Source organism: Sinohyriopsis cumingii, chromosome 4 (genome assembly GCF_028554795.1).
Source record: "Sinohyriopsis cumingii isolate HCF-2022 chromosome 4, ASM2855479v2, whole genome shotgun sequence".
NCBI classification, from domain to species: Eukaryota; Metazoa; Mollusca; class Bivalvia; order Unionida; family Unionidae; genus Sinohyriopsis; species Sinohyriopsis cumingii.
Window position 1 is genome coordinate 91428451 of NC_142964.1, and position 25199 is coordinate 91453649.

General features: G+C 34.3%; 1 protein-coding gene across 2 annotated transcripts in view; it reads left to right on the forward strand.

Annotated features, from left to right (window-relative positions):
- LOC149801665 (tubulin polyglutamylase complex subunit 2-like) overlaps window positions 1-25199 on the forward strand; it is an 83184-nt gene that overhangs the window by 51247 nt on the left and 6738 nt on the right. For both annotated transcript variants that reach the window (XM_089955942.1, XM_089955943.1), the window contains exons 6-8: window positions 14301-14464; window positions 16107-16246; window positions 19985-20059. In XM_089955942.1, coding sequence (XP_089812068.1) covers window positions 14301-14464; window positions 16107-16246; window positions 19985-20059 — 379 coding nt within the window. The remainder of the gene's footprint in view (window positions 1-14300; window positions 14465-16106; window positions 16247-19984; window positions 20060-25199) is intronic.

A 25199-nucleotide genomic window follows, 5' to 3' on the forward strand; every position in this document is an offset into this window, starting at 1 on the left:
GTATTTTATTCCCCTAATTTCACCCCCCAATCCAACATAACCACTTAGAAGCTGTGATTTATTATATTTGGTGACTGATTGGCTTAATGAAACAATTTTATTCACATTACAAAGGAGGAAAGCTTACTATTTGTGTTACAAAGAGGATGGGTAGGTGGACCTTTGTGTGAGGACTGGTGGTTAGTGACCTCTTGTATCTGCAGATAGTGTAAAGTGGTCAAAGCTTATACTTTATAATAAGATTGTGGGTCATGTCCACCTGTCTCTGATGTTAAGTTCTGCACCTACCAAACAAATATAAATTCCTTTCTTTTAGGTGAATTGTACATTTTGAAGTAGGACAGGTACATTACTATTTGGTACATTAACCTTTGACCTAGTTATTACATAATATGACATAATGTGATTTATCCCATATCACCTATGTGAAGTTCAATAAGTGCTGATATGAATAAGATACAACTCATAGTTGAAAGAATTCATTTTATTTCAAAAGATGATTTTGATGGTGAAGCAAAAGTATGAAAACAAGTGTTCAAACAGCTCAGTGACATTTCTATACACATTCATATAAGACATAGGTTAGTACCTCATCAAATTGTTTTTCACAAGTGAGACTAAGTACATTTGTTACTTATAAAGTCCCGAACTATTTCACAGATTATTGGAAAAATTAAGGTTTGCTATAGGTATAACGGTACCAATTGCGCAAGTCCAGGTGGGCGGAGCTTAAGGTATATGGAACATTGTATTCAGAATTAAAGAACAACACTAGCTGTGATTGGTGCATTATGTAAGAGTTGTACTTTCTGTTTGGCTTAAAAACAAGTTGAGTCTCTTGGCAACATGTGAGTTTGTGTTAATTTCTATATAGATCATATTTTGTATTTTTTATGATTTTTTTAAAATATGGTACACATGGCTGAAAATGTGCTTGTTGTGACTAGATAACTCTTACCCCTGTCTAGTTCCAGTAGAGTTATCTCTCTTAAATGCAATGGAGTACCTGGTTATGTCATTGTCAAATTGACAATCTAGCATTGTTCTATATGACAGTGTGTGACATGCATGCCCAAGTAGGACAGAAAGTATATTTATTTCACAAAACATTAGCATTGAGGTATATGGAAAAACAATTGGTACCGTGATACCTAAAGGAAAGAATAGCCTCACAGGGTATCCATAGAAACGCATACATGTGGGCGGCATTTATGAACTATACTAGTTTGATGTAGGAAAACAAATGTGTGCTGAACACTTTTGGTCAAATATTGAAAGTTCTTTAAGAATAAAATGTATGAAATCTTTAGAAAATAGCACAAGATGGCTTTGGATGGGGACTTTTGATAACTATAGCTATGATAGATATAGACTTGTGTTACCTGATGCCTTTATGTATGTGCTGTTACCTCCTAGATTGGAATGCATGCAACAAAATAAGTTATGTAAACATAATATAGTTGATTTTGGCCAAATATTGGCTATTTTACCTGCAAAAGATTAAAAATCATGTCTACAAAAACAGCTATCTTGTTCTTGTAAGGCATGCCATAAACCAGGATAGAGAACACTCTAAGTACACTTGTAGATAGATCACTTGTACCATGTAGGATGTTCTGGTATGAGTAATTTTAGGTAATTTATTAAGGATATGGTATTCCTTCCCACTTTGATTTGAATTGTCCTGCTCTAATTGTCCTTTTTTGTTTTTTTACATTCTCCTGCTTTGAAATTGTTCATGTAGCTAGTTCAGTTCTCTTGCATTCCCTTTTGTTGAAGTAGCAGTGAATACCAACAAACTAAAACAGTTTCCTTAAGTCAGCATTTCCCATTGGCACTTGTATAAGCCCAATTATAATCTACTATTGACTTTCAATTAATCCTATTTCTTTCTGTCAAGCTGCTCTTGTGGAATTTCCATGTTTGGTCCAACATTACAGAATGATAACCATTTTAGTCACACAGTGCGTATTCATTCCATTCAAATCCACACTGTTCTTGAAACTTTGCATCCCATCGCAAGAATCCAAATTGGCATGAGATGATATCTGCATGGTTATGGAAGGCTGCACTCTACATGCCGGCATTGTAGAAAATATGAACTATGTGATATGAAAGAGCTGCGTCATCTTAGAAATTAAAATTACATGACTCTTGAGGTCTCCACTAAATATAGGAGTCTAAATGTTAGGTTCTCACTTTATCAGTAATGTATTTTGAGATAATTTAATTGCAATGAAGTTAATACAGGTTGTTGATGAACTCATCTATATTACATGGATAATGTATTCGAGGTTACCACACCTTATGTATATCATTCAGTTATCTCCCTTACACCAGTCATAACATTTCAAGGAAATAAAATCTCACATTTTCAGTGACTGGTTATGAAAATAAAGAGAAGATTTGTGAAGTATTATATTAGCCCTCAATCTTGATACAAATGTAAGTAGAAGCAATTTAATAATTTCTCACAGTAAAGTTTACAAGTTTAAAAACTGATAAGGTATGTTCTGCTTGGATCTGAGATAAGTTTCTCTCTATCTTATGCCAATTATTATTAAATTCTTATGTAGAAGAAATATACTTTATATGTATCTATATTATCTAAATTATTCACCCTTTTATATTAGATGGAAATGAACACAACTTCACTTGAAATTTGGGTCCTGTAAGGGATGTTATAGCACAGTTGCCTTTGGGCTGTCCTTGGACCTGTTGGGCCCTGCCCCATATATTTGTCCAACGTAAGGTCATCAAACTTTCACTTTTCATTTTTCGCATTGCTGATTTTGCCTCCTTTAATTCCTTTATCATAAGCTACCTCTCCCTTTTAGATAAACACTTTCCTCCTGTTTTTAACTCCATTTGATGTGCTATACTTAGTGTTTATATTTGGCATTTTTCTGTATTTTATTCCCCTAATTTCACCCCCCAATCCAACATAACCACTTAGAAGCTGTGATTTATTATATTTGGTGACTGATTGGCTTAATGAAACAATTTTATTCACATTACAAAGGAGGAAAGCTTACTATTTGTGTTACAAAGAGGATGGGTAGGTGGACCTTTGTGTGAGGACTGGTGGTTAGTGACCTCTTGTATCTGCAGATAGTGTAAAGTGGTCAAAGCTTATACTTTATAATAAGATTGGGTCATGTCCACCTGTCTCTGATGTTAAGTTCTGCACCTACCAAACAAATATAAATTCCTTTCTTTTAGGTGAATTGTACATTTTGAAGTAGGACAGGTACATTACTATTTGGTACATTAACCTTTGACCTAGTTATTACATAATATGACATAATGTGATTTATCCCATATCACCTATGTGAAGTTCAATAAGTGCTGATATGAATAAGATACAACTCATAGTTGAAAGAATTCATTTTATTTCAAAAGATGATTTTGATGGTGAAGCAAAAGTATGAAAACAAGTGTTCAAACAGCTCAGTGACATTTCTATACACATTCATATAAGACATAGGTTAGTACCTCATCAAATTGTTTTTCACAAGTGAGACTAAGTACATTTGTTACTTATAAAGTCCCGAACTATTTCACAGATTATTGGAAAAATTAAGGTTTGCTATAGGTATAACGGTACCAATTGCGCAAGTCCAGGTGGGCGGAGCTTAAGGTATATGGAACATTGTATTCAGAATTAAAGAACAACACTAGCTGTGATTGGTGCATTATGTAAGAGTTGTACTTTCTGTTTGGCTTAAAAACAAGTTGAGTCTCTTGGCAACATGTGAGTTTGTGTTAATTTCTATATAGATCATATTTTGTATTTTTTATGATTTTTTTAAAATATGGTACACATGGCTGAAAATGTGCTTGTTGTGACTAGATAACTCTTACCCCTGTCTAGTTCCAGTAGAGTTATCTCTCTTAAATGCAATGGAGTACCTGGTTATGTCATTGTCAAATTGACAATCTAGCATTGTTCTATATGACAGTGTGTGACATGCATGCCCAAGTAGGACAGAAAGTATATTTATTTCACAAAACATTAGCATTGAGGTATATGGAAAAACAATTGGTACCGTGATACCTGCTAGGGATGGATAGTTGGTCAAAAAGATGTGTTGTTGTATCTTGTTGGAAGTCGATGCATCCAATGTTGTTCACCACATTAATGAAGACTTGGTTGATAGGTATTGAGTGATTGTAGCCTGATATGGAGTCATCTGCTGAGTTAATATCCAGTAGGTTTTCATCTCCCCCTATCCACAATGTGTGGTCCTTATACTGAGAGTGGAGGTCTGCAATTTCTTCACAGAGCTCTTCTGTATAGTCGATATTGTTATCAGTGGTTCTATAAATACTTTGGTTTGGGTGGCAATCTGATGCATTTAGGATAAGTAGGATAAGTAAAGAGAATAAATAAAGTAATTGACCAGTTATGCATCATTTAGTCACCAAATATTATGTGTGTTTCCTCTGTAAGTGCAAGCTGCTTGGGAACATACCAGAATAAATCTGGTGATGGATACTTTGTTTATGGAAAATATTAAAACCAACAAATGTTCTGGAGATATGTATGATGGGGAAAAAAGTTATGAGGACTTGAATAGTGCATAATAAAATTTTAGGACAAATCTATATTCTAATATTATTGTATTTTATCTTTGGAAATGTACCCTACATGATGATCATATATATCTCACACCCAATGGAAAATAGTGTAGATTCAGACATGTTATTCCATAAAATACTGCACATTTTTAGAACATTTGTTGGATTTAATATTTTTAGTAATGTCATATAACTGTCCATATTAAAGTTATAACCATATTCAGTCATTGTAATTACACAAGTTTGAATTAAACTCATTACTGATGTAACTATACATGTGTGTGTGTTACATTTGGCATTCCACACATGATTTTGAAAATAATCTTTATTTTACATGGATCAGGCACTACACTGCTTTAATAAAAAGCATTCTGAACAAGTGTTTTAGAGAAGAATGATACAATATTAGCAAAAAAGTTAATCTTCTTGCAAATACCAATTTGTTTTCAAATTAAAGATAGGTCTTGCAGATTTTACACATGAGAACAGCATGAATTAATGACACATTCATAAGAAAGCATTATCAATGGATTACCATACTGCATCCTTATTGTAACATAGTTTGATTTTGATTTTAAAACTATCTGTAAAAAAATTACAGAAACCCAAATTAAAGACCCCATCCACTATTATAATGTGTCCCTTTCATGACTGCAAACAATAAGTTCTGCTGAAAATGTTTGTGAAAATATCCATTTAATACATATAACAACCACTATTAACCCTCAAAACACTAGAGAGTATACCCAAAAAAATAATATCATTGCACATTTTCAAAGTATAGGATGGTAAAATAAAATGGAAAGTTTAGCATATTTACACTCGGTGGTTTAAGGCAAGAATGAATGCGAGGCAGAAGGTATCACAACATTTTTATGCTATTTTAAGAAGCATAACAGTAATATAAAAAGAAAACATTTTTTCCTTGTAGTACAAGTGCACTTGAAGAAATCTCACCTCTGACTGCTTGTCTTGTAAAGGTATTTGTTTCTGCCTTTACTTTTTCAAGACATTCTTTGCAATTTCATGATTTTCCAAGATAGTGAAACTGTTTTTTTTAAAAACTTGATGGGTTTAACACTTCTAACAATCATGCAGCAAATGTTAACATATAATGGCAATGATCAGCAACAGAATGAGAGTCTTTCTTAAACCATGATTTAATTTGCATTGAGCATTTCCAACATTTGCAAGTATAATCCCAAACTGGAACATATAGGTCTAAACCTAATTCTTTTTTCCATTTCTACAGAATCGGCATTAAAATCTGCATTTAGAGTAATGCATGAGTTCAGTCATTTTGTAAAATGTTCTACTGATTGGCATTTTCACACCTACCTTGCAGGTACAAGTTGTTGTTGTTGTAGGATTTAACACCATTTTTCAGCATACAATAGGCTATACATGGCAGCCAGTATTAATGGTGGAGGAAGAACCCAGAAAATCCCCGGAAAGAACCACCGACCCTCAAAAAGCTACTGGCAAGCTTTCTCACATACACACGTTGGGTGAATCCGACATTCGAACCCATGCAGACAGAGGTTAGATGGCAGTGATCCGTAATGGAGAGTGCTTTGGACCACTCAGCCACTCAGGGCCCCTGCAGGTACAAGTTCATGCATGGTAACTTAAGATCCATGGGTCATACAGAAACATGTAAATTATGACATTAACTTGAATAACAATTCCAACAAAGACCTGTCACTATAAAAATGTGTGTGCTGCTAAATGATTCATAAGCATTTATAAACTATGTAACATTTTGTATGTTGTTGTTGTTGTTGTTGTAGGGTTTAATGCCATTTTTCAGCACAAGATAGGCTATACATGGCGGCCAGTATTAATGGTGGAGGAAGAACCCAGGAAAACACCGGAAAGGACCACCGACCCACGAGAAGCTACCGGCAAGCTTTCTCACATATCCACATTGTCCGAGCCCGAGACGCGAACCCATGCAGACAGGTGAGATGGCAGTGATTCATGACGGAGAGCGCTTTAGACCACTTGGCCACTCGGGGCCCCCATTTTTAAAACAAAAACTTTTCATCTGTGTTGAAGGCAAAGTTCTCCTCTTTGCTGGCCAAAATCATGTATTTGGCTAGAACAATAGCCTAACATAAATTTGGAAGTAAAATAAAAACAAATAAATCTGGAAATAAAATAAAACAATCATATGGTTAATTCAATGGAACAATCTTTATTATTGAACAACAGTTAATAAGCATCTGTTAAATTGTACCAAATTAATTCATAATTTGTGTATTTGTATTTTTCTTTGCATATCTGAATTGAGTGTAATGCATTGTTTTTCTGCAATTACTGCCAAGGGATGTAGCTCTTTAAGTTTAATTCATTTCTGCTGCATGCAGAATCCAGATACAGGAGCTGGTGAAGATGGTATGAATTATTTTTTTCTAAGTGTGATCATCAGTTTTGTTTCAAAAGAGGGTGGGAATCAGGTTTGTTTTTGTATTAAAAATGATAGTATCTGGCATTGGCCTATGGTAATATTCTGTAAGGATCAACTGATATCAATGTTTAAAATAAAAAAATATTTATATAATTTATAATAATAAAATACTCATATATATATATATATATATATATATATATATATATATATATATATATATGTGTGTGTGTGTGTGTGTGTAAAATATAAATCACTATAAAAAAAGAAAATTTAATAATTTCATAATTTATTTATTGAATATAATACATAAAATATTTTATGGTTAATTTTCATAATTGGTTCATCATATGACATTCAGCAAAATAGGGTTTCATTTAATTTAAAAAAAATAAGAGGTGTTGAAATAATCAAGAATTGTTCAGGTCAGAAAAGATATTAGTGAAAACAAAATGATTTTCTAAGTCAAATTGTTGGACATTTAATTTTGAAATGTCAGTATTGAATAGGTGGATGAGGCATAATTAAAAAAGTCATGATCTGTACCAAAAGAAACAAATGACTCTGTCCCTTTTCTTTTTTTTTGATTCACATTTTGTACCCGATGTTTTATTTTTCCAGTGATAAGATTAATCATACACAAGCATCTCACCATTTTTTTCTGATGTTATTATATGGTATCACGGTACCAATTGTTTTTCCATATACCTCAATGCTAATGTTTTGTGAAATAAATATACTTTCTGTCCTACTTGGGCATGCATGTCACACACTGTCATATAGAACAATGCTAGATTGTCAATTTGACAATGACATAACCAGGTACTCCATTGCATTTAAGAGAGATAACTCTACTGGAACTAGACAGGGGTAAGAGTTATCTAGTCACAACAAGCACATTTTCAGCCATGTGTACCATATTTTAAAAAAATCATAAAAAATACAAAATATGATCTAGATAGAAATTAACACAAACTCACATGTTGCCAAGAGACTCAACTTGTTTTTAAGCCAAACAGAAAGTACAACTCTTACATAATGCACCAATCACAGCTAGTGTTGTTCTTTAATTCTGAATACAATGTTCCATACACCTTAAGCTCCGCCCACCTGGACTTGCGCAATTGGTACCGTTATACCTATAGCAAACCTTAATTTTTCCAATAATCTGTGAAATAGTTCGGGACTTTATAAGTAACAAATGTACTTAGTCTCACTTGTGAAAAACAATTTGATGAGGTACTAACCTATGTCTTATATGAATGTGTATAGAAATGTCACTGAGCTGTTTGAACACTTGTTTTCATACTTTTGCTTCACCATCAAAATCATCTTTTGAAATAAAATGAATTCTTTCAACTATGAGTTGTATCTTATTCATATCAGCACTTATTGAACTTCACATAGGTGATATGGGATAAATCACATTATGTCATATTATGTAATAACTAGGTCAAAGGTTAATGTACCAAATAGTATGTACCTGTCCTACTTCAAAATGTACAATTCACCTAAAAGAAAGGAATTTATATTTGTTTGGTAGGTGCAGAACTTAACATCAGAGACAGGTGGACATGACCCAATCTTATTATAAAGTATAAGCTTTGACCACTTTACACTATCTGCAGATACAAGAGGTCACTAACCACCAGTCCTCACACAAAGGTCCACCTACCCATCCTCTTTGTAACACAAATAGTAAGCTTTCCTCCTTTGTAATGTGAATAAAATTGTTTCATTAAGCCAATCAGTCACCAAATATAATAAATCACAGCTTCTAAGTGGTTATGTTGGATTGGGGGGTGAAATTAGGGGAATAAAATACAGAAAAATGCCAAATATAAACACTAAGTATAGCACATCAAATGGAGTTAAAAACAGGAGGAAAGTGTTTATCTAAAAGGGAGAGGTAGCTTATGATAAAGGAATTAAAGGAGGCAAAATCAGCAATGCGAAAAATGAAAAGTGAAAGTTTGATGACCTTACGTTGGACAAATATATGGGGCAGGACCCAACAGGTCCAAGGACAGCCCAAAGGCAACTGTGCTATAACATCCCTTACAGGACCCAAATTTCAAGTGAAGTTGTGTTCATTTCCATCTAATATAAAAGGGTGAATAATTTAGATAATATAGATACATATAAAGTATATTTCTTCTACATAAGAATTTAATAATAATTGGCATAAGATAGAGAGAAACTTATCTCAGATCCAAGCAGAACATACCTTATCAGTTTTTAAACTTGTAAACTTTACTGTGAGAAATTATTAAATTGCTTCTACTTACATTTGTATCAAGATTGAGGGCTAATATAATACTTCACAAATCTTCTCTTTATTTTCATAACCAGTCACTGAAAATGTGAGATTTTATTTCCTTGAAATGTTATGACTGGTGTAAGGGAGATAACTGAATGATATACATAAGGTGTGGTAACCTCGAATACATTATCCATGTAATATAGATGAGTTCATCAACAACCTGTATTAACTTCATTGCAATTAAATTATCTCAAAATACATTACTGATAAAGTGAGAACCTAACATTTAGACTCCTATATTTAGTGGAGACCTCAAGAGTCATGTAATTTTAATTTCTAAGATGACGCAGCTCTTTCATATCACATAGTTCATATTTTCTACAATGCCGGCATGTAGAGTGCAGCCTTCCATAACCATGCAGATATCATCTCATGCCAATTTGGATTCTTGCGATGGGATGCAAAGTTTCAAGAACAGTGTGGATTTGAATGGAATGAATACGCACTGTGTGACTAAAATGGTTATCATTCTGTAATGTTGGACCAAACATGGAAATTCCACAAGAGCAGCTTGACAGAAAGAAATAGGATTAATTGAAAGTCAATAGTAGATTATAATTGGGCTTATACAAGTGCCAATGGGAAATGCTGACTTAAGGAAACTGTTTTAGTTTGTTGGTATTCACTGCTACTTCAACAAAAGGGAATGCAAGAGAACTGAACTAGCTACATGAACAATTTCAAAGCAGGAGAATGTAAAAAAACAAAAAAGGACAATTAGAGCAGGACAATTCAAATCAAAGTGGGAAGGAATACCATATCCTTAATAAATTACCTAAAATTACTCATACCAGAACATCCTACATGGTACAAGTGATCTATCTACAAGTGTACTTAGAGTGTTCTCTATCCTGGTTTATGGCATGCCTTACAAGAACAAGATAGCTGTTTTTGTAGACATGATTTTTAATCTTTTGCAGGTAAAATAGCCAATATTTGGCCAAAATCAACTATATTATGTTTACATAACTTATTTTGTTGCATGCATTCCAATCTAGGAGGTAACAGCACATACATAAAGGCATCAGGTAACACAAGTCTATATCTATCATAGCTATAGTTATCAAAAGTCCCCATCCAAAGCCATCTTGTGCTATTTTCTAAAGATTTCATACATTTTATTCTTAAAGAACTTTCAATATTTGACCAAAAGTGTTCAGCACACATTTGTTTTCCTACATCAAACTAGTATAGTTCATAAATGCCGCCCACATGTATGCGTTTCTATGGATACCCTGTGAGGCTATTCTTTCCTTTAGGTATCACGGTACCAATTGTTTTTCCATATACCTCAATGCTAATGTTTTGTGAAATAAATATACTTTCTGTCCTACTTGGGCATGCATGTCACACACTGTCATATAGAACAATGCTAGATTGTCAATTTGACAATGACATAACCAGGTACTCCATTGCATTTAAGAGAGATAACTCTACTGGAACTAGACAGGGGTAAGAGTTATCTAGTCACAACAAGCACATTTTCAGCCATGTGTACCATATTTTAAAAAAATCATAAAAAATACAAAATATGATCTAGATAGAAATTAACACAAACTCACATGTTGCCAAGAGACTCAACTTGTTTTTAAGCCAAACAGAAAGTACAACTCTTACATAATGCACCAATCACAGCTAGTGTTGTTCTTTAATTCTGAATACAATGTTCCATACACCTTAAGCTCCGCCCACCTGGACTTGCGCAATTGGTACCGTTATACCATATAGGACTGAAAAGAAAGGGTGGGGGATGTGAGAGTCCCAAGCAGATTATCAAAATTTGGGAAGTCATTGGCACTTCCTATTGTATCAAAGAGAATTTAGCATTTGTTACCTTAGAAAGAAAATTATTTCAGAAAACATAGGTATGTTTTAAAAACAATATGTTGGTAGATAATGAGTGTACACCGAAGTTAAATGAGAGAGAAAGATCAAGAATGGAAAATTCCATGGTGCAGTTAATGTCTGGTTCACAAGATGTTTGTTTTCATGAATTACTTGAGCACAGGATAATATTTATATTGTAATAATGTGAGTATTTAAGGATAAAATGATAGTACAGTACATTGATGTAAATTTTATCTTCATTTATCCTTTTCGAATGATTGATGTCCCCCATATTTGGAGGAAGGGTGACACATACAGTGTCCATTGCCCTTTGGATCCTTATGTGCAGCACTGAAGTTATGAGTTCTTTAATGTGCAATATTTAGAATGATTTCCAAGAAAACCTTAAGTAGTCCCTGACATAAATATCACCTTTCTGATACCTTTATGCTTAGGAATTTGTTGACCTCTATTTTCAACATTGTGCTTGCTGTTTCAGTTTTATGTACTGGTATAATGTCTGACCCAGCTTTATGCAAATTTATGCTGCATCATGAAGCTAAATAAATGACCCATTTAATGCAGTGTAATACCATGTTTTGTTTCAGCAATATGCAGGGCTCTGTCTGAAGTACATGTGTACATAAGCATAACCAGTGCAAATCTGGCATTTGACACACATACAGAAAACCCATTTAGATCTATTCCTGATGATTCCAACATAAATATAGACATATGTACAGTCTGCTCAACTAGAAATCCAGTGCCAAAATATTATAAAAGATTATAGTGGATCAAGTCAGTCAAGGCACAGCGGACAGGATAATCAATTGATATGTCATGTCTGAAGTATGTGATCTATATGCATCCTAGTATACAAGTTGTAATATCTTGCTCAATATACAAGTTGTAATATCTTGCATAATATACCAGTTGTAATATCCTACTAAATAAACAAGTTGTGATATCCTGCTATTTATACAAGTTGTAATATCTTCCTAAATATACGAGTTGCAATATCTTGCTTTATATATAAGTTGCAATATCTTGCTAAATATACAAGTTGTAATATCCTGCCCAAAATTCAGGTTGTAATATCTTGCTAAATATACAAGTTGTAACATCTTGCTAAATATACAAGTTGTAATATCTTGCTAAATATACCAATTGTAAGATCTTATATACAAGATATAAAATCATGCTCAATATACTAAGTAAACAAGTTTTACTATATTGCTAAGTATACAAGTTGTAATTTCTTGCTAAATATAGAAGTTGTAGTACCCTGTTAAGTATACAAGGTTTATCAAAATCAGTTGTATGTACAGTCATGAAACTTGATTCATACTATAAGGTACTACTCACTACAGGTAAAGTAGCTCACAGTGACCTGAATTCAACTCTAGTTGCTATTGTAGGTTCTTGCATTCAACTCAGTATCTTGGACTCTGCTGTGTGTGCAGTCATGACATTTGATGGGTAGTTTCTATATTATGAATATTAATTACCTGAAGGACCTGAAGTTAAGGTCACAATGATCTACCTTTCTTGTTCTTGCAAGGATTTTAAGAGAGCTGGTGAGAAACAGCATTCTGTGCAATTCTTGTTGTATATTATCATGTATATTTGTGAGATGTTATCAGTTTCTTAGGCTTAAATCTTTCCTAAATCAGTCTATGTTCCTGTCACATCAGTGTATTAGAAATTTTGGGTTTTAGGAAAAAGTAGATTAACTAAATGCGCTTTTATCATTCGTATTACAGTTAAACTGCTGTCAGTGCTAGCTACACTTAAAAATATATCTCCATGTTAGGGACAAATTTATAAATGTCCTCAGCAAAAAAACAGCTTTCTGAGTTTATTATTTAACACTTATCATTATCCCAAACATCTATTTTCACAGAGCACTAGAGACTTTATATTTTGTATTTATCAGTTAATCATTATTGGTATGAATTTAATCCTAATGAGACTAAATGTAGATACCTTTCTGTACCTTTCAAGTTGTTTACTCCTGAACGTTTGACTTTTTCATGTCTTCATCAGGGGTCTTAATCCTAATTGAAGTTTTATTGTGATCTATTCTTTGCAATAAACATGTGCAAGAAATATTTTTAAATGTGCCAAAAACCATTTAATTGATCTTTTTTTTAAATATATGCTTTTTTCTGCAAAACCCAACTGGTTTTACACTGTGGATAATAAAATGCTTGTTCATGTATATATAAATATGGAAATTTTCCAGGGTACTCCTTTACAGAGGCATGCCTGTCCATTAAGAAGAGATTTTTTCTGTCCCATGACTGTCCTAGGTTTCACTGTTACCAGAATTAAATTTCTTCATATCTTTGTGACATGCTCAGCAAATACCATGTTTGCTAGAGATGATATTTTTTATTGGAGAGCTGCAGTAGTTCAGACTGATTGGTTAGCATGCTGAACTCCTGGTCGAAAGAGTGCAGGTTTTAATCCTACCTTCAGACCAGCCTGGCTCAGCTACCATAGAGTGTCCTAGGGCAAGACACTTTATGCCAATTGTCTCTGCACTAAATAACTTACTGTTGTTGTGTCGTAAAGCACTAGACACAAACTTTTTATAGTAACCATATGTTTCATGTAACCATGATTTTTATAAGCATGGAAACTTTAGACTAAGGAATGTTCCAACGATGATTGTCATAATTATGCATAAAAAACAAATATATCATACATAATGAACTGGAAATCACATTATAATTTATTGTCATCAATAAATAATTAAAGCAAGTACAATAATAAAAGGAGCATTGATACACCAAATTTCCAAATATTTTATGGGATCCAGGATCTTACCTGTGTTAAAAGAAAGACAATAATATATATGGAGGTGTTGTTATGAGAGACTGCTGTATAAGTGTTTACACATTTTGTATTCGTTTTTATATTGCATGCATCCTACTACAAACATCATGGATCCAGATCTGCCATAGCATTATGAACCAGAAGCAGGTTTGGGTTTACACTCTTGACTTGAAGTCATACAGAGAATGCATATCAGAGAGTCTGAATTAACTGCACATCATTAAATGGCATATATGGGTCTATGCTGTTTGCAAGTGTGTGTAGATTGTAACAAAATGTAATGATCAAATGCATTGAGTGTATGTATATATATTTCAGGTAGCAGTGATCCTAGAATTGAAATCTGGTTCCTTGACCGAGGTCTGCGCTGGCACTACCTCACAGACTCATTCACATCCTATTATAGAATGATGATAATGCATCTAGGCTTGCCACAGTGGCAGTACGCCTTTACAGACATTGGTCTCTCTCAACAAGCAAAGGTAATTACAATATTTTTCACATCATAAGGGCAGGCAGCTGGAATAATAAATTTGTCAGAATGTTGGAGTGAGCTCATTATCAGACCCAGATCTGCAATTTCATAATGTACCAGCCAGCAGATCTGAGTCTGTGCATTTTGCTAGGAGTAATCAGCAGGACTAACAGCATGGACCCTGAATTGCCAGTGTATTATGCAACAGCAGATCAGGTCTGTGTTGTTTGTGTTTGGACTCAACTTGTAGGCAAGTATATATGGTAGACATATCAATAAAAAGTAGAGTTACATGTAATTTACACTTTGTTTTTCTGAAATTCATCACTAAGCATAAATTTTTTTAATGGCCATAAAATGTTTATAGAAGGAAATAAGAACTATGATAAATTCTCACATATAGGTCAGGTCCAACTGCAAACTGATTAGACCCAGATATGTTATTGCATAATGTGCCAGCAGATCTGTGTCTGTACAGTTACTGATTAGACCCAGATATGTTATTGCATAATGTGCCAGCAGATCTGTGTCTGTGCAGTTACTGATTAGACCCAGATATGTCATTGCATAATGTGCCAGCAGATCTGTGTCTGTGCAGTTACTGATTAGACCCAGATATGTTATTGCATAATGTGCCAGCAGATCTGTTTGTCTGTACAGTTACTGATTAGACCCAAATATGTCATTGCATAATGTGCCAGCAGATCTGTGTCTGTACAGTTACTGATTAGACCCAGATATGTCATTGCATAATGTGCCAGCAGATCTGTGTCTGTGCAGTTACTGATTAGACCCAGATATGTCATTGCATAATGTGCCAGCAGATCTGTGTCTGTGCAGTTAGTGATTAGACCCAGATATGTCATCGCATAATGTGCCAGCAGATCTGTATCTGTACAGTTACTGATTAGACCCAGATATGTCATTGCATAATGTGCCAGCAGATCTATGTCTGTGCAGTTACTGATTAGACCCAGATATGTCATTGCCTAATGTGCCAGCAGATCTGTGTCTGTGCAGTTTTCTAGGAATAATCAGTTGAACAAACAGTGTAGACAAAGATCTGCTATTGCAGGTTGTGACGGCAAGTCAGGATCTGTGTTGTTTCCAGTTCAGCTTGACTTTAATGCAACTTATAAGCAAGTATATCCGGTAATTGCAAAAAATTTAAGAAATTTTAAGATAACAAATTAATTTTGATCTTGGCAAAATATCTTTGATTTGTGTCCATCCATCTGCATATTTAATTTTAAAATGGAAAGCTTGTATAATACGGAATTATATGTACTTTTGTCAGATCACTTTATATCGGTTTTTCTTTATCAAAAGATGTCAATGAATTTGATTATCTTATAATCATGTGCATTATAATGATAATAAAGCTTTTAAATATTTTTGCTTACATTTACCTTTACTTCTCTCATAATGGGGAGGGGTTGCAAATACATTTCCATCTTTTGCCACTGAACTTGTATTAAGGGGCTGTATCTTTGGATGAAGGTGTGGTAAACACCAAATTATTGTCATTGTCATTATTGAATATTATTTAAAAGATTCAGAATCATGCCGTGCTTGAAGTGGGTCTATTTTTATATCTCTGCACAAAATGACAGCTCAAGCTTTTCCTTTTATCTTTATTTTTTCTTCAGCAATGGTTCAACCTTTATGCCTTGGTGCGCTTAGAACTGGACACAGAGATACCTGTAGATGTTTCAGGTCAATTAGAATCAAGCTCCTCAACCTCACAGCTGGATGTTGGCAGAGTATTCAAAGGGAAATCTGACAAAAAGTTAGATCCTTTATGTACTAATTTATATCATTCAGTTTTTCTTTGATAATTAAATAATTATTAACAAAGTTATGAGTATGATAAGAATATATAATGTTTTGGCATATATCTATTACGGAAAACTTTATTTTAGGATAAAATTATTCATGCAGATCAAATTCAGGCAAGCAACCTTTGTGTGTACAGGTCCAGTTTTAGTTTTGACTACTTCTAATTCAGAAAGCTAAGTACACCACTCCCTCAATAACTCGCGCCCTGATAACTCACGAACCCGCTTATAATGCGGTGTCAGGCGTGGATCCCATTTTTTAAACCCGAAAATACCCCAAAAATGTATCCCTATTTGTTGAACTTGAAGAAAATCGCGATCAAAATTGGTAACAGAAACTTTGATGTATCGCTCGTTTTATCGTTGAAAACGGTAGATAGGACCTGGAAATTGTAATCAACACTATGAAATATCAAATTTTTTACATTTTCTTTCCAAACGACATTCATAGTACACCACAATTAACGATATGTAAGGAAATTTCGATCAATGAAAATGTCACTTACGCCAAGTGGAGGCAGTACTGTAATAAATAAATACAAATTAAATAATTTTTTTATCAATTGAAATTTGTGTTCTAGTTCCATCTTTTAGTTCCTTTTAAGTATAATTGTCATAAGTGTAATGTGTCCTCTTGTAATTAAACGTAAAATGCGTCAATCTACTGTAACAGCTATGTCTGCGAGCGTTTCTCTGTGAACCTAATTAAGTGCCGACTGTGTTTTGATAACTGACTTGCGGAAGTATTTGTTGTATTGTTGCACTGAATTAAAAGCTGGCCTCCTTTATATTATCACATTAATTATGTCTTTTGAATAAAAAAGAAGGTGAAATAAAAGAAAAGTTAAAAGGCATAAGAATCGGACTAACTTAAAATCTAGCGGCCTCAGTCGTATGTCGGGTGAATTCATTTGATCAATCAAACACTGTAATAAACGTTAATGTTTATGTAACAGAAACTACCTTAAATTAACCGACTCTTTCATAACTGTGATCAAAGATAACAAGGCAGCAAAGCGAAAAGAATACTTCGTAAAATAAAGAGCTTGATTTCACAGATACTGACCATTGTGGGCAAGCAAGTTTCAGAGAATTCTTGAACTGGCATTTAGAGATATCCTCAGGGATGATAAGAAATTTCATTATTACTTCCAATGAAATCACGACATTAACATTGTACTAATTGAACAATAAATAATTGAGTTTCGACGTAGACGTGTCACGAAATAAATGTTGCATGTTTTTGAAAAAAAGGAATCTTGTTTGGTGGTGTATCAACAGGTAGTCTAGTTCCCAAATTGTGGACTACTGATTTGGCAAGATACTATTAAATACCACTACGGGAACCAGACTCATCAAGAAAACAAAAAGCAGTGATGTAATACACAGATTTTTCGCATACACGTGATGGTTGTTCAAACCAGTTGGAATGATCTTTCATATGTTGGAGATTTTGAGAGAAAAAATATTATTTAAACAGAATAACGAACAACTTCATTGGAAAAAGTGCATTATTAAAAATTATTATCGACTTGATTGTAAAATGAGGATTCAGTCATTAAACAGCCCAGTTCCCCAACGCCGCGCCCCCCCCCCCGTTTTCTCGATGTCAGAGCAATTTCTTTCAATTTTTGGAGGTCCCTCGGTAACTCGCGCCTCACTTATAGTGCGGTCTATGTTTGTGGACCCCGTTGTGCGCGAGTTATTGAGGGAGAGGTGTATGTTACTCTCTCTCTCTCTCTCTCTCTCTCTATATATATGTGTGTGTGTGTGTGTTAACCTCTTGGCTAGGAAGGTTTTTCTCCCATGATGAGAGGTTTCTCCTGTCCCTTTTGTCACTCACTGAAATTTCCCATGTGCACAATGTTGTGATTGAAAATTAAATTTTTTCTATTTATTTTCAAACATTGTTTCCAGTGTTATAAATTTATAGTAACACTGGTTCTGATCACATGACTTCAAACTGACTTAAGAAGAGCAAGATAATTCAGTTGCTGATTTCAAGCAGCATAAAACAATTAACATTCTTTTGATTCTGTTGGCAGGTTCAGTTTGGCTTCAGTGTGTGAAGTTTGCTCCGATGGCTTATGTTACTGATATAAACACTTCTGAACTTGATTTAATCTTCTGTAAACACCAATGCTTAAGAAAGTATACAAAACAAACCAAGACCAACATGATTAAATTCCTTGAAATACAAAATCAGCTATTTGGAATAAAACCACACTTTTAAAAGTCCATGACCTTATCAGCTGGAACATAATAAAGGAATACATTCCAGGGCAAAATGACTACTCCGGTGGCCGAGTGGTTAGAGCATCTGCCTCAGATGCGGTAAGTCTTGGGTTCAATCCCCAGCCGAGTCATACCAAAGACTTACAAAAATGGTACTAACAGCTGCCTTGCTTGGTGCTCAGCATTGAGAGGTTAGTGTAAGGACCGGTTGGCCTGGTGTCAGGATAATGTGACTGAGTGGGACATCATGCTACATGTCTGTGGCATGATGCCCCAGTGCTAGATATCACTATAAACTGCCACATTGCAGACATCGTAGCGATATGACTGAAAAATTGTTAAAGCTACATTTAAAAAAAGGTTACCTCCATTAGTCACAATTTAGGCCATGCAGCAGGGTGTGCAGGGTCAATTCTGCATATCCAATGACCATGCAGCTTAATGTATAGGGTCTATTCTACATACCCATAGGTCACGCAGCAGGGTGTATTGGTCCTATCCTATATTCCTATAGGCCATGCAGCAGGATATGCAGAGCCTATTCAATATACTGACAGGCCATGCAGTGGTTGTGTTGGGCCTATTCTATATACCCATAGGCCATGCAGGGTGTAAAGGGCCTATTCTAAAAATACCATAGGCCAAGCAGCAGGGTGTATAGGGCCTATTTTACATAGTCCATAGGTCATGCACCAGGGTATATATACCCATAGGCCATGCAGCAGGGTATATAGGGCCTATTCTGCATATTCCATAGGTCATGCAGCAGGGTATACATACCCATAGGCCATGCAGCAGGATATATAGGGCCTGTTCTACATACCCATGGGCCATGCTAGCAGGGTGTAAAGGACCTATTCTACATACCTGAGCCCACAGGATTGAGAAATAAAGAAAGAAGAAAGAAAGAAAGAAAGAAAATACTTTAACCTAGAATAAACATGGAGATATAAATACACTTTTTGAAAAGCATACATTCAGGTAGAGTCTTACACAGCTTTGATTCCTTTTTAATTCTGTTATAATAAAGTTTTGAAAATTCATAGAAAGATGTATGATATTTTCTAAACAGATGGAGGTCTGGAATGTCACACAAAGCCTCATACATGTTTGCTAGTAATTACCTGAAACCAGACATGTACATGATTTCAGTGAGGGTCATTACCTAGGTTGTGGAACTATTCACTGTATCTACTTTGTAATGATCTTCATCACTCTCCTTTTCTTGTCATTCTTTTTCTTGGAGTTACATGTACTTTATATGTCTAGAAATATCAATCAGTTTGACTAGTTGGCTTTTTTGCTCAAGTGCTGTTGAATCTTAAGTGTTCAAATTTAGCCAAAGGAGTGCAAGCATATACTTCAATTTGTTGTATATAAACAATAATTAATTACATCATATAATGTATGGAAATATAACAATTAAACCATTTCTTTTTATCCATCTTTTGCAGAAAACCAGTACCATCACAGACCCAGTCTCAACAGTCACAGAGCATAAAAAGAAAGACTACAGTTTCTTCAGCTAAGTAAGGAATTTACTATCATCAGTATCCTTATGTCAGTTCCCTTTCAAATCAAGGATTACCTCATGATACTGGATGTTTTCTAAAGAATACATTATATAAACATGATACATTTATTAAGTTTTAGATGATAATATTTATGATTTAACATGATAGAGTGTATTATTTTAATTAAAGTACACAATTATGTTGATTTACAAAAGTTTCTTGAAAGTAATTTTAAACTTTGAAAATGCTCTTTCAGCTGGATACCCTATAGTACAATACCTACTATGGGAAGTAATACCTTTCTGGTAAGGGAAGTAATTTGTACCCTCCTTTTAAATCTGAAATGAATTTTCAAATATTTTTGGGTAAATACATAGTGAAAATGCATCTGTTAGGAAAATAGCTTCAATGTAATGGTAAATTTTCAAAATTTGTAGAAAAACTCAATAGAAGAAAAGTAGTTAGCAGTAATTTTCCTAGAAATATCATTAATTATTTTGGAGATACAGGTGTTTGCCTTAAAATTTTGAGTAAATTCACAGTTTCTGTCAAAGGCTGATGAAATCGAGGCCATGTCCTTTATTGTATGCCATGTCATTATTGTGCACATAAAACTGATATTAATTTATCTTTCCCTTTCTTTCAACAACTTCTTTACAATTATATCAGTTTACCTCAAGAGTATGAATTATAACAAAAAAATTTTTTACTCACAGGAAATCAAAGCTAGAGAAAGAGGGTGACCATTTTCTCTCTCTAGTTCTCTAACAAAGGATCCCTGTTGTGCAAAACAAATTTGCAGCCTCATTTTTTAGCAGACATCATCATATTGAAAATAATAACTCCTGTGCTGTAGCAAATTCAGAAAATAAACATGCAAATGTCCTTACTTAGAGTTTCTGTGCTGTGAAGAAGGATATAATGGCGCTTGTACTTTACCGCTTTGATACATCACACACAGTGACATCAGTTCCTAAAAATGGCCACCAACTCGCTTTTCGGACAGCTAGTAATCTTTTTCTGTGTTATTGTTCTTACTGAAAATGATGTTCCAGGTGCTAAATTTGTTCATTTGAAAATAGATGAGCATTTTAAGATTCAGTTACAGTGATGGTTAGCATGCTGATGCCAGTCCAAGAACAGAAAAGTTAGCGTACTGCTTTAAAGGTGAGTCAAAACAATGACTATACATGTCAGGATAATATAGCTTGACCATAGGTAGTGTTTTTATGTTCTCTAGATGTTGATCGTTGAATGAAACTTCTTGTAACCATGTATTTTGTAAATTTGAATTTCGTTGCTCTAAGTGTTATAAAGAACAGAACTGTCGATTTATCTTACTGTCTATAGTAGGTTTTATGTATGTATGCATTATACAAACCATAAATCACATTAGATCAGAAAATGTGATTTATAACTGTGTTCTTGTATGGTTTTGTAGTTTAAAACAATAAAGTACCACATAAACCATTACACTGATATTTAAATGTACACAAAGTGCAATTTATTATTCTTGTTTTTTTAAATTAATTTTATTATTATTATTATTATTATTATTATTGTTGTTGTTATTGTTTTTCCAGTGTTTTTATAATCCTTTCAGTATTATTATTATTATCACAAATAATATCTGTAATTTTATCATAAATGTAAGAGTATGTAAGTACCGTATTTTCCCGCATATATCCCGCAGACGCAGATAATCCGCACCCTCATATAGTCCGCGGGTTTTGGGGTTTTGTGTAAAAAATCGTTGGCATAACCTGCACCTTTGTATAACCCACAACCATAGATTGATGAACTTTTTTGTGTATGTACACTCACCTGCCCAACATGCAAATTTGTATTTACGCTATCAAGTCAGTCGGCCCCGGTCCATATTCATCCCTCTGCATCAGTTCAAGTTAGTCACCCTGCCTCCACTATATTCCAGCTGGCAGCCGGCAGATTTGAATTTTGAAGCCAGGTACTTGTGAGCCGGATATGCAATGGTGTGAGGTCCTGAGGCTGAATGCCACAATTGTCAATTTCGAATGTAGCTCGCATGACATCAATTAACTACCGGTATTCAGGCTCGGTACACAGTGCTTGTGCGCGTAGGCTGTCTATAGGAGCTGTACCTCAACTACAGGCTACATAAACGCGGACATTTCTAAATAATCTTGTATTCTTTTTAATTGTAGATTCGAGTTTAAATAATTTCTTTCTGTTTAATTTAAAAAATGCCGAAACGAAAGTCTTACACAGCCAACTTCAAGCTAACTGCCATTGCGTATGCTGAAGTGCATGGCAATAGAGCCACAGGCAGAAAATTTGATATTGATGAGAGTGTAATCCGAGGTTGGAGAAAAGAAAAAGGAACGTTGGAGAAGATGAATCCACGAAAATGTGCTCGTCGCGGACCTGAAGCAAAATGGCCTCACCTTGAAGCTGACCTGAAGCAGTGGATCTTGGCCCAGCGGGAAAACAACCGACCAGTCTCAACAGTTGCCATCAAACTGAAGGCCAAACTCATGGCAGCAGAGAAGCACATTGATGATTTTAAAGGAGGAGTGCATTGGGTATATAAATTTATGAAGAGGAACCAATTTCAGTCAGAACACGAACGACCGTCGTCCAACGTCTACCCGAGAATTGGGAGAAGAAGATGGATGATTTTCGTGAATTCGTCGCCAGGGAAATATATTGAAATATTATTATGTGTAAAAAATTTGTGATATAGCCCGCACCCTTATATAACCCACACACCCCCTGCGGAGTTTGTAAAATCTGGTATAACCCGCGGGATATATGCGGGAAAATACGGTAATACATGTTATTGGTATACATATTAATGATTGTTTTTTTTAATGTTATTCTTTTTCTTCTTCTTCTCATTATTATTATTATTATTATTATTATTATTTTTATTATTATCACCACAAATAATCTCTATAATTTTGTCATAATTGCAAGTAAATACAGTTATATGTGTTAATGATTGTTTTTGATAATGTTATTCTTTTTCTTCTCATCATCATTATTATTATTATTATTATTATTATTATTGCTGTTGTTGACAGAGTCCAAGACTGCATCAAAGCAGGGAGAGGCAAGTTGATGTAGATGGTGGTAAATTATGTGACAAAAAGTTTTACAAAATCAAAAGCAACATCATGGAAGGATAATGATCTAATCAAATCAATACCATTTATGCCTCTCACTGGATGGGGTACTTTCCATCAGCTTATATTCCAGAACATTTTCACAAAGGACCTTTTCATCATCATATCATAGAGTCGGTGCAGTTTTTGTCCCCAGACCCATCAGTTGATGACAGTGATGAAGATTGTGCACAAGATTTGCACACCTCCAAACCTTTAAGAAAAGGAAAGGTATTTGTTTGAGAGCTGATATCTACAGAACATGAAATACTGTAAACAAAATGCCTTCTACTTTGTGAAATCCAAAGTTATGTCATCATATAGAGTGAATGTATTACATGATGCCACAGTAACATTATCCTATGATTTTGGTGATGTTAAAGATGCTGCTTGTACATGTGTAGCAGATTCAACCATGTTGCTGATTTGCCTTTTGCTGTGCTAGACTATATTAAGGATGGAAATGAAAATACATATTGTACATGCTGCAAATGTACATAGAACATTGGAAGGAAACATGAGAAACAGCCAAAGAAAGCACAGAAATCTCTTCATTTTGGTGCCAAAAAAGATCCATCATGTTATTAACTTTGATTCAAAGTCACCATTGTTTCAGTTAGCAACAGAAGAAGCCAAAGCATATGGAGCATTTGATACCATAGTGAAAACACTGGTATATGGATGTAAAATGTCAAATTTTGAATTGTATTGAACCTTAAAGTTGAATGCAATGAGCATTAAAATTTTATCACGTTTAAGTCAGAAAAGTCTTTGTGAAGGATCACTTTGACCTTTCTTCTTTTCTCCCCTCCCCCCCCCCCCCCCCCGTATCAGTGTTAAAATTTGAAAGGCTAGCATTTATGACTCAATGAGATTTTGCAAGGGCATTACAATGCTGTCCTGAGAAAGTAAACGTTTGAGCTACCAACCATAACTGTTTGATAGGAATCCGTATCAAATTATCATTTTCAAAGGGAAATTGATATGCATCATAGTTCAGAGATTCTAGGCTGTCTAAATCTGATAATAATGACTGTCTTGGGATAATTTAGGAACAAATGCATAAGATTGGCCAGAGTAAATTAAGGCATATACTTTGAAAGTAATGTGTATTTAAAGTGATGACCTTGGTCAAAATTCTTTAGTCTTACATTTCCTGAGAGAGGAGAAGGTTGGCTCCAAGGAAGCCTAAAAAGAACAGTGCTTTCCTTGTTAAACAAGAAAAGGGGACAAGGTGGCTGTCTTGTAAGAGAAGACAGGGTTTAGTGCTAGGACACAATTTCTGAAAGAGAACAGCATTAAGGTATGCAATTCTAATTTTCACATAATTTTCTATTTTTAATTGTTTGTTTTATGCAAATATGTTTGATATGACTAGGATCCATATTATGTATAGTTTATTCAATTTCATGGAAGTATGTTGATGCTAGAGTTGTTATTTAATTTATCTCTTTAATTTTACAGTTACTAGTTCATCGATAGAATTGACAATTGCATGCTATCCAAATGTTCATATGTGTAGGATTTCATAGGATTATATGAAATAATTTTCTTTGTCTGTTTGGATGATACTGATTATCATGAGTTAATGATACTCATATATTTATATCTGATTTTGTAATGTTTGAATAATCTTTAAGTTAGGGATTACTGTGAGCTAGAATTTTGTGAATTTTGTGCAATAGTAATCCAGCATGTGGTAGCGTAGATAAAGAGATACGGTAATGTTAGATACACTGCTCACATGTTAATTTATGGCCAGTTGCTGTGTAACAAAGGTGATGTTCCATTGGATTAGTTCAGAATTTATGCAGTGTTTGGGTATTTATTTTTGTATGTTATTTTCTGAGTAATGTAAGTGAGGGAATTTTATGTACGTATAGAAAGTGAGACGTAATGAGATTTAAGGGTAATTTGGTTCTTTAAGGAACAGCTTTCTGGGAGAGAGATGTGACAGTCCGAAGATGGAAGTCCAAAAAAGAAGTGACAAGTTCAGGATAAAGGACTAGGAA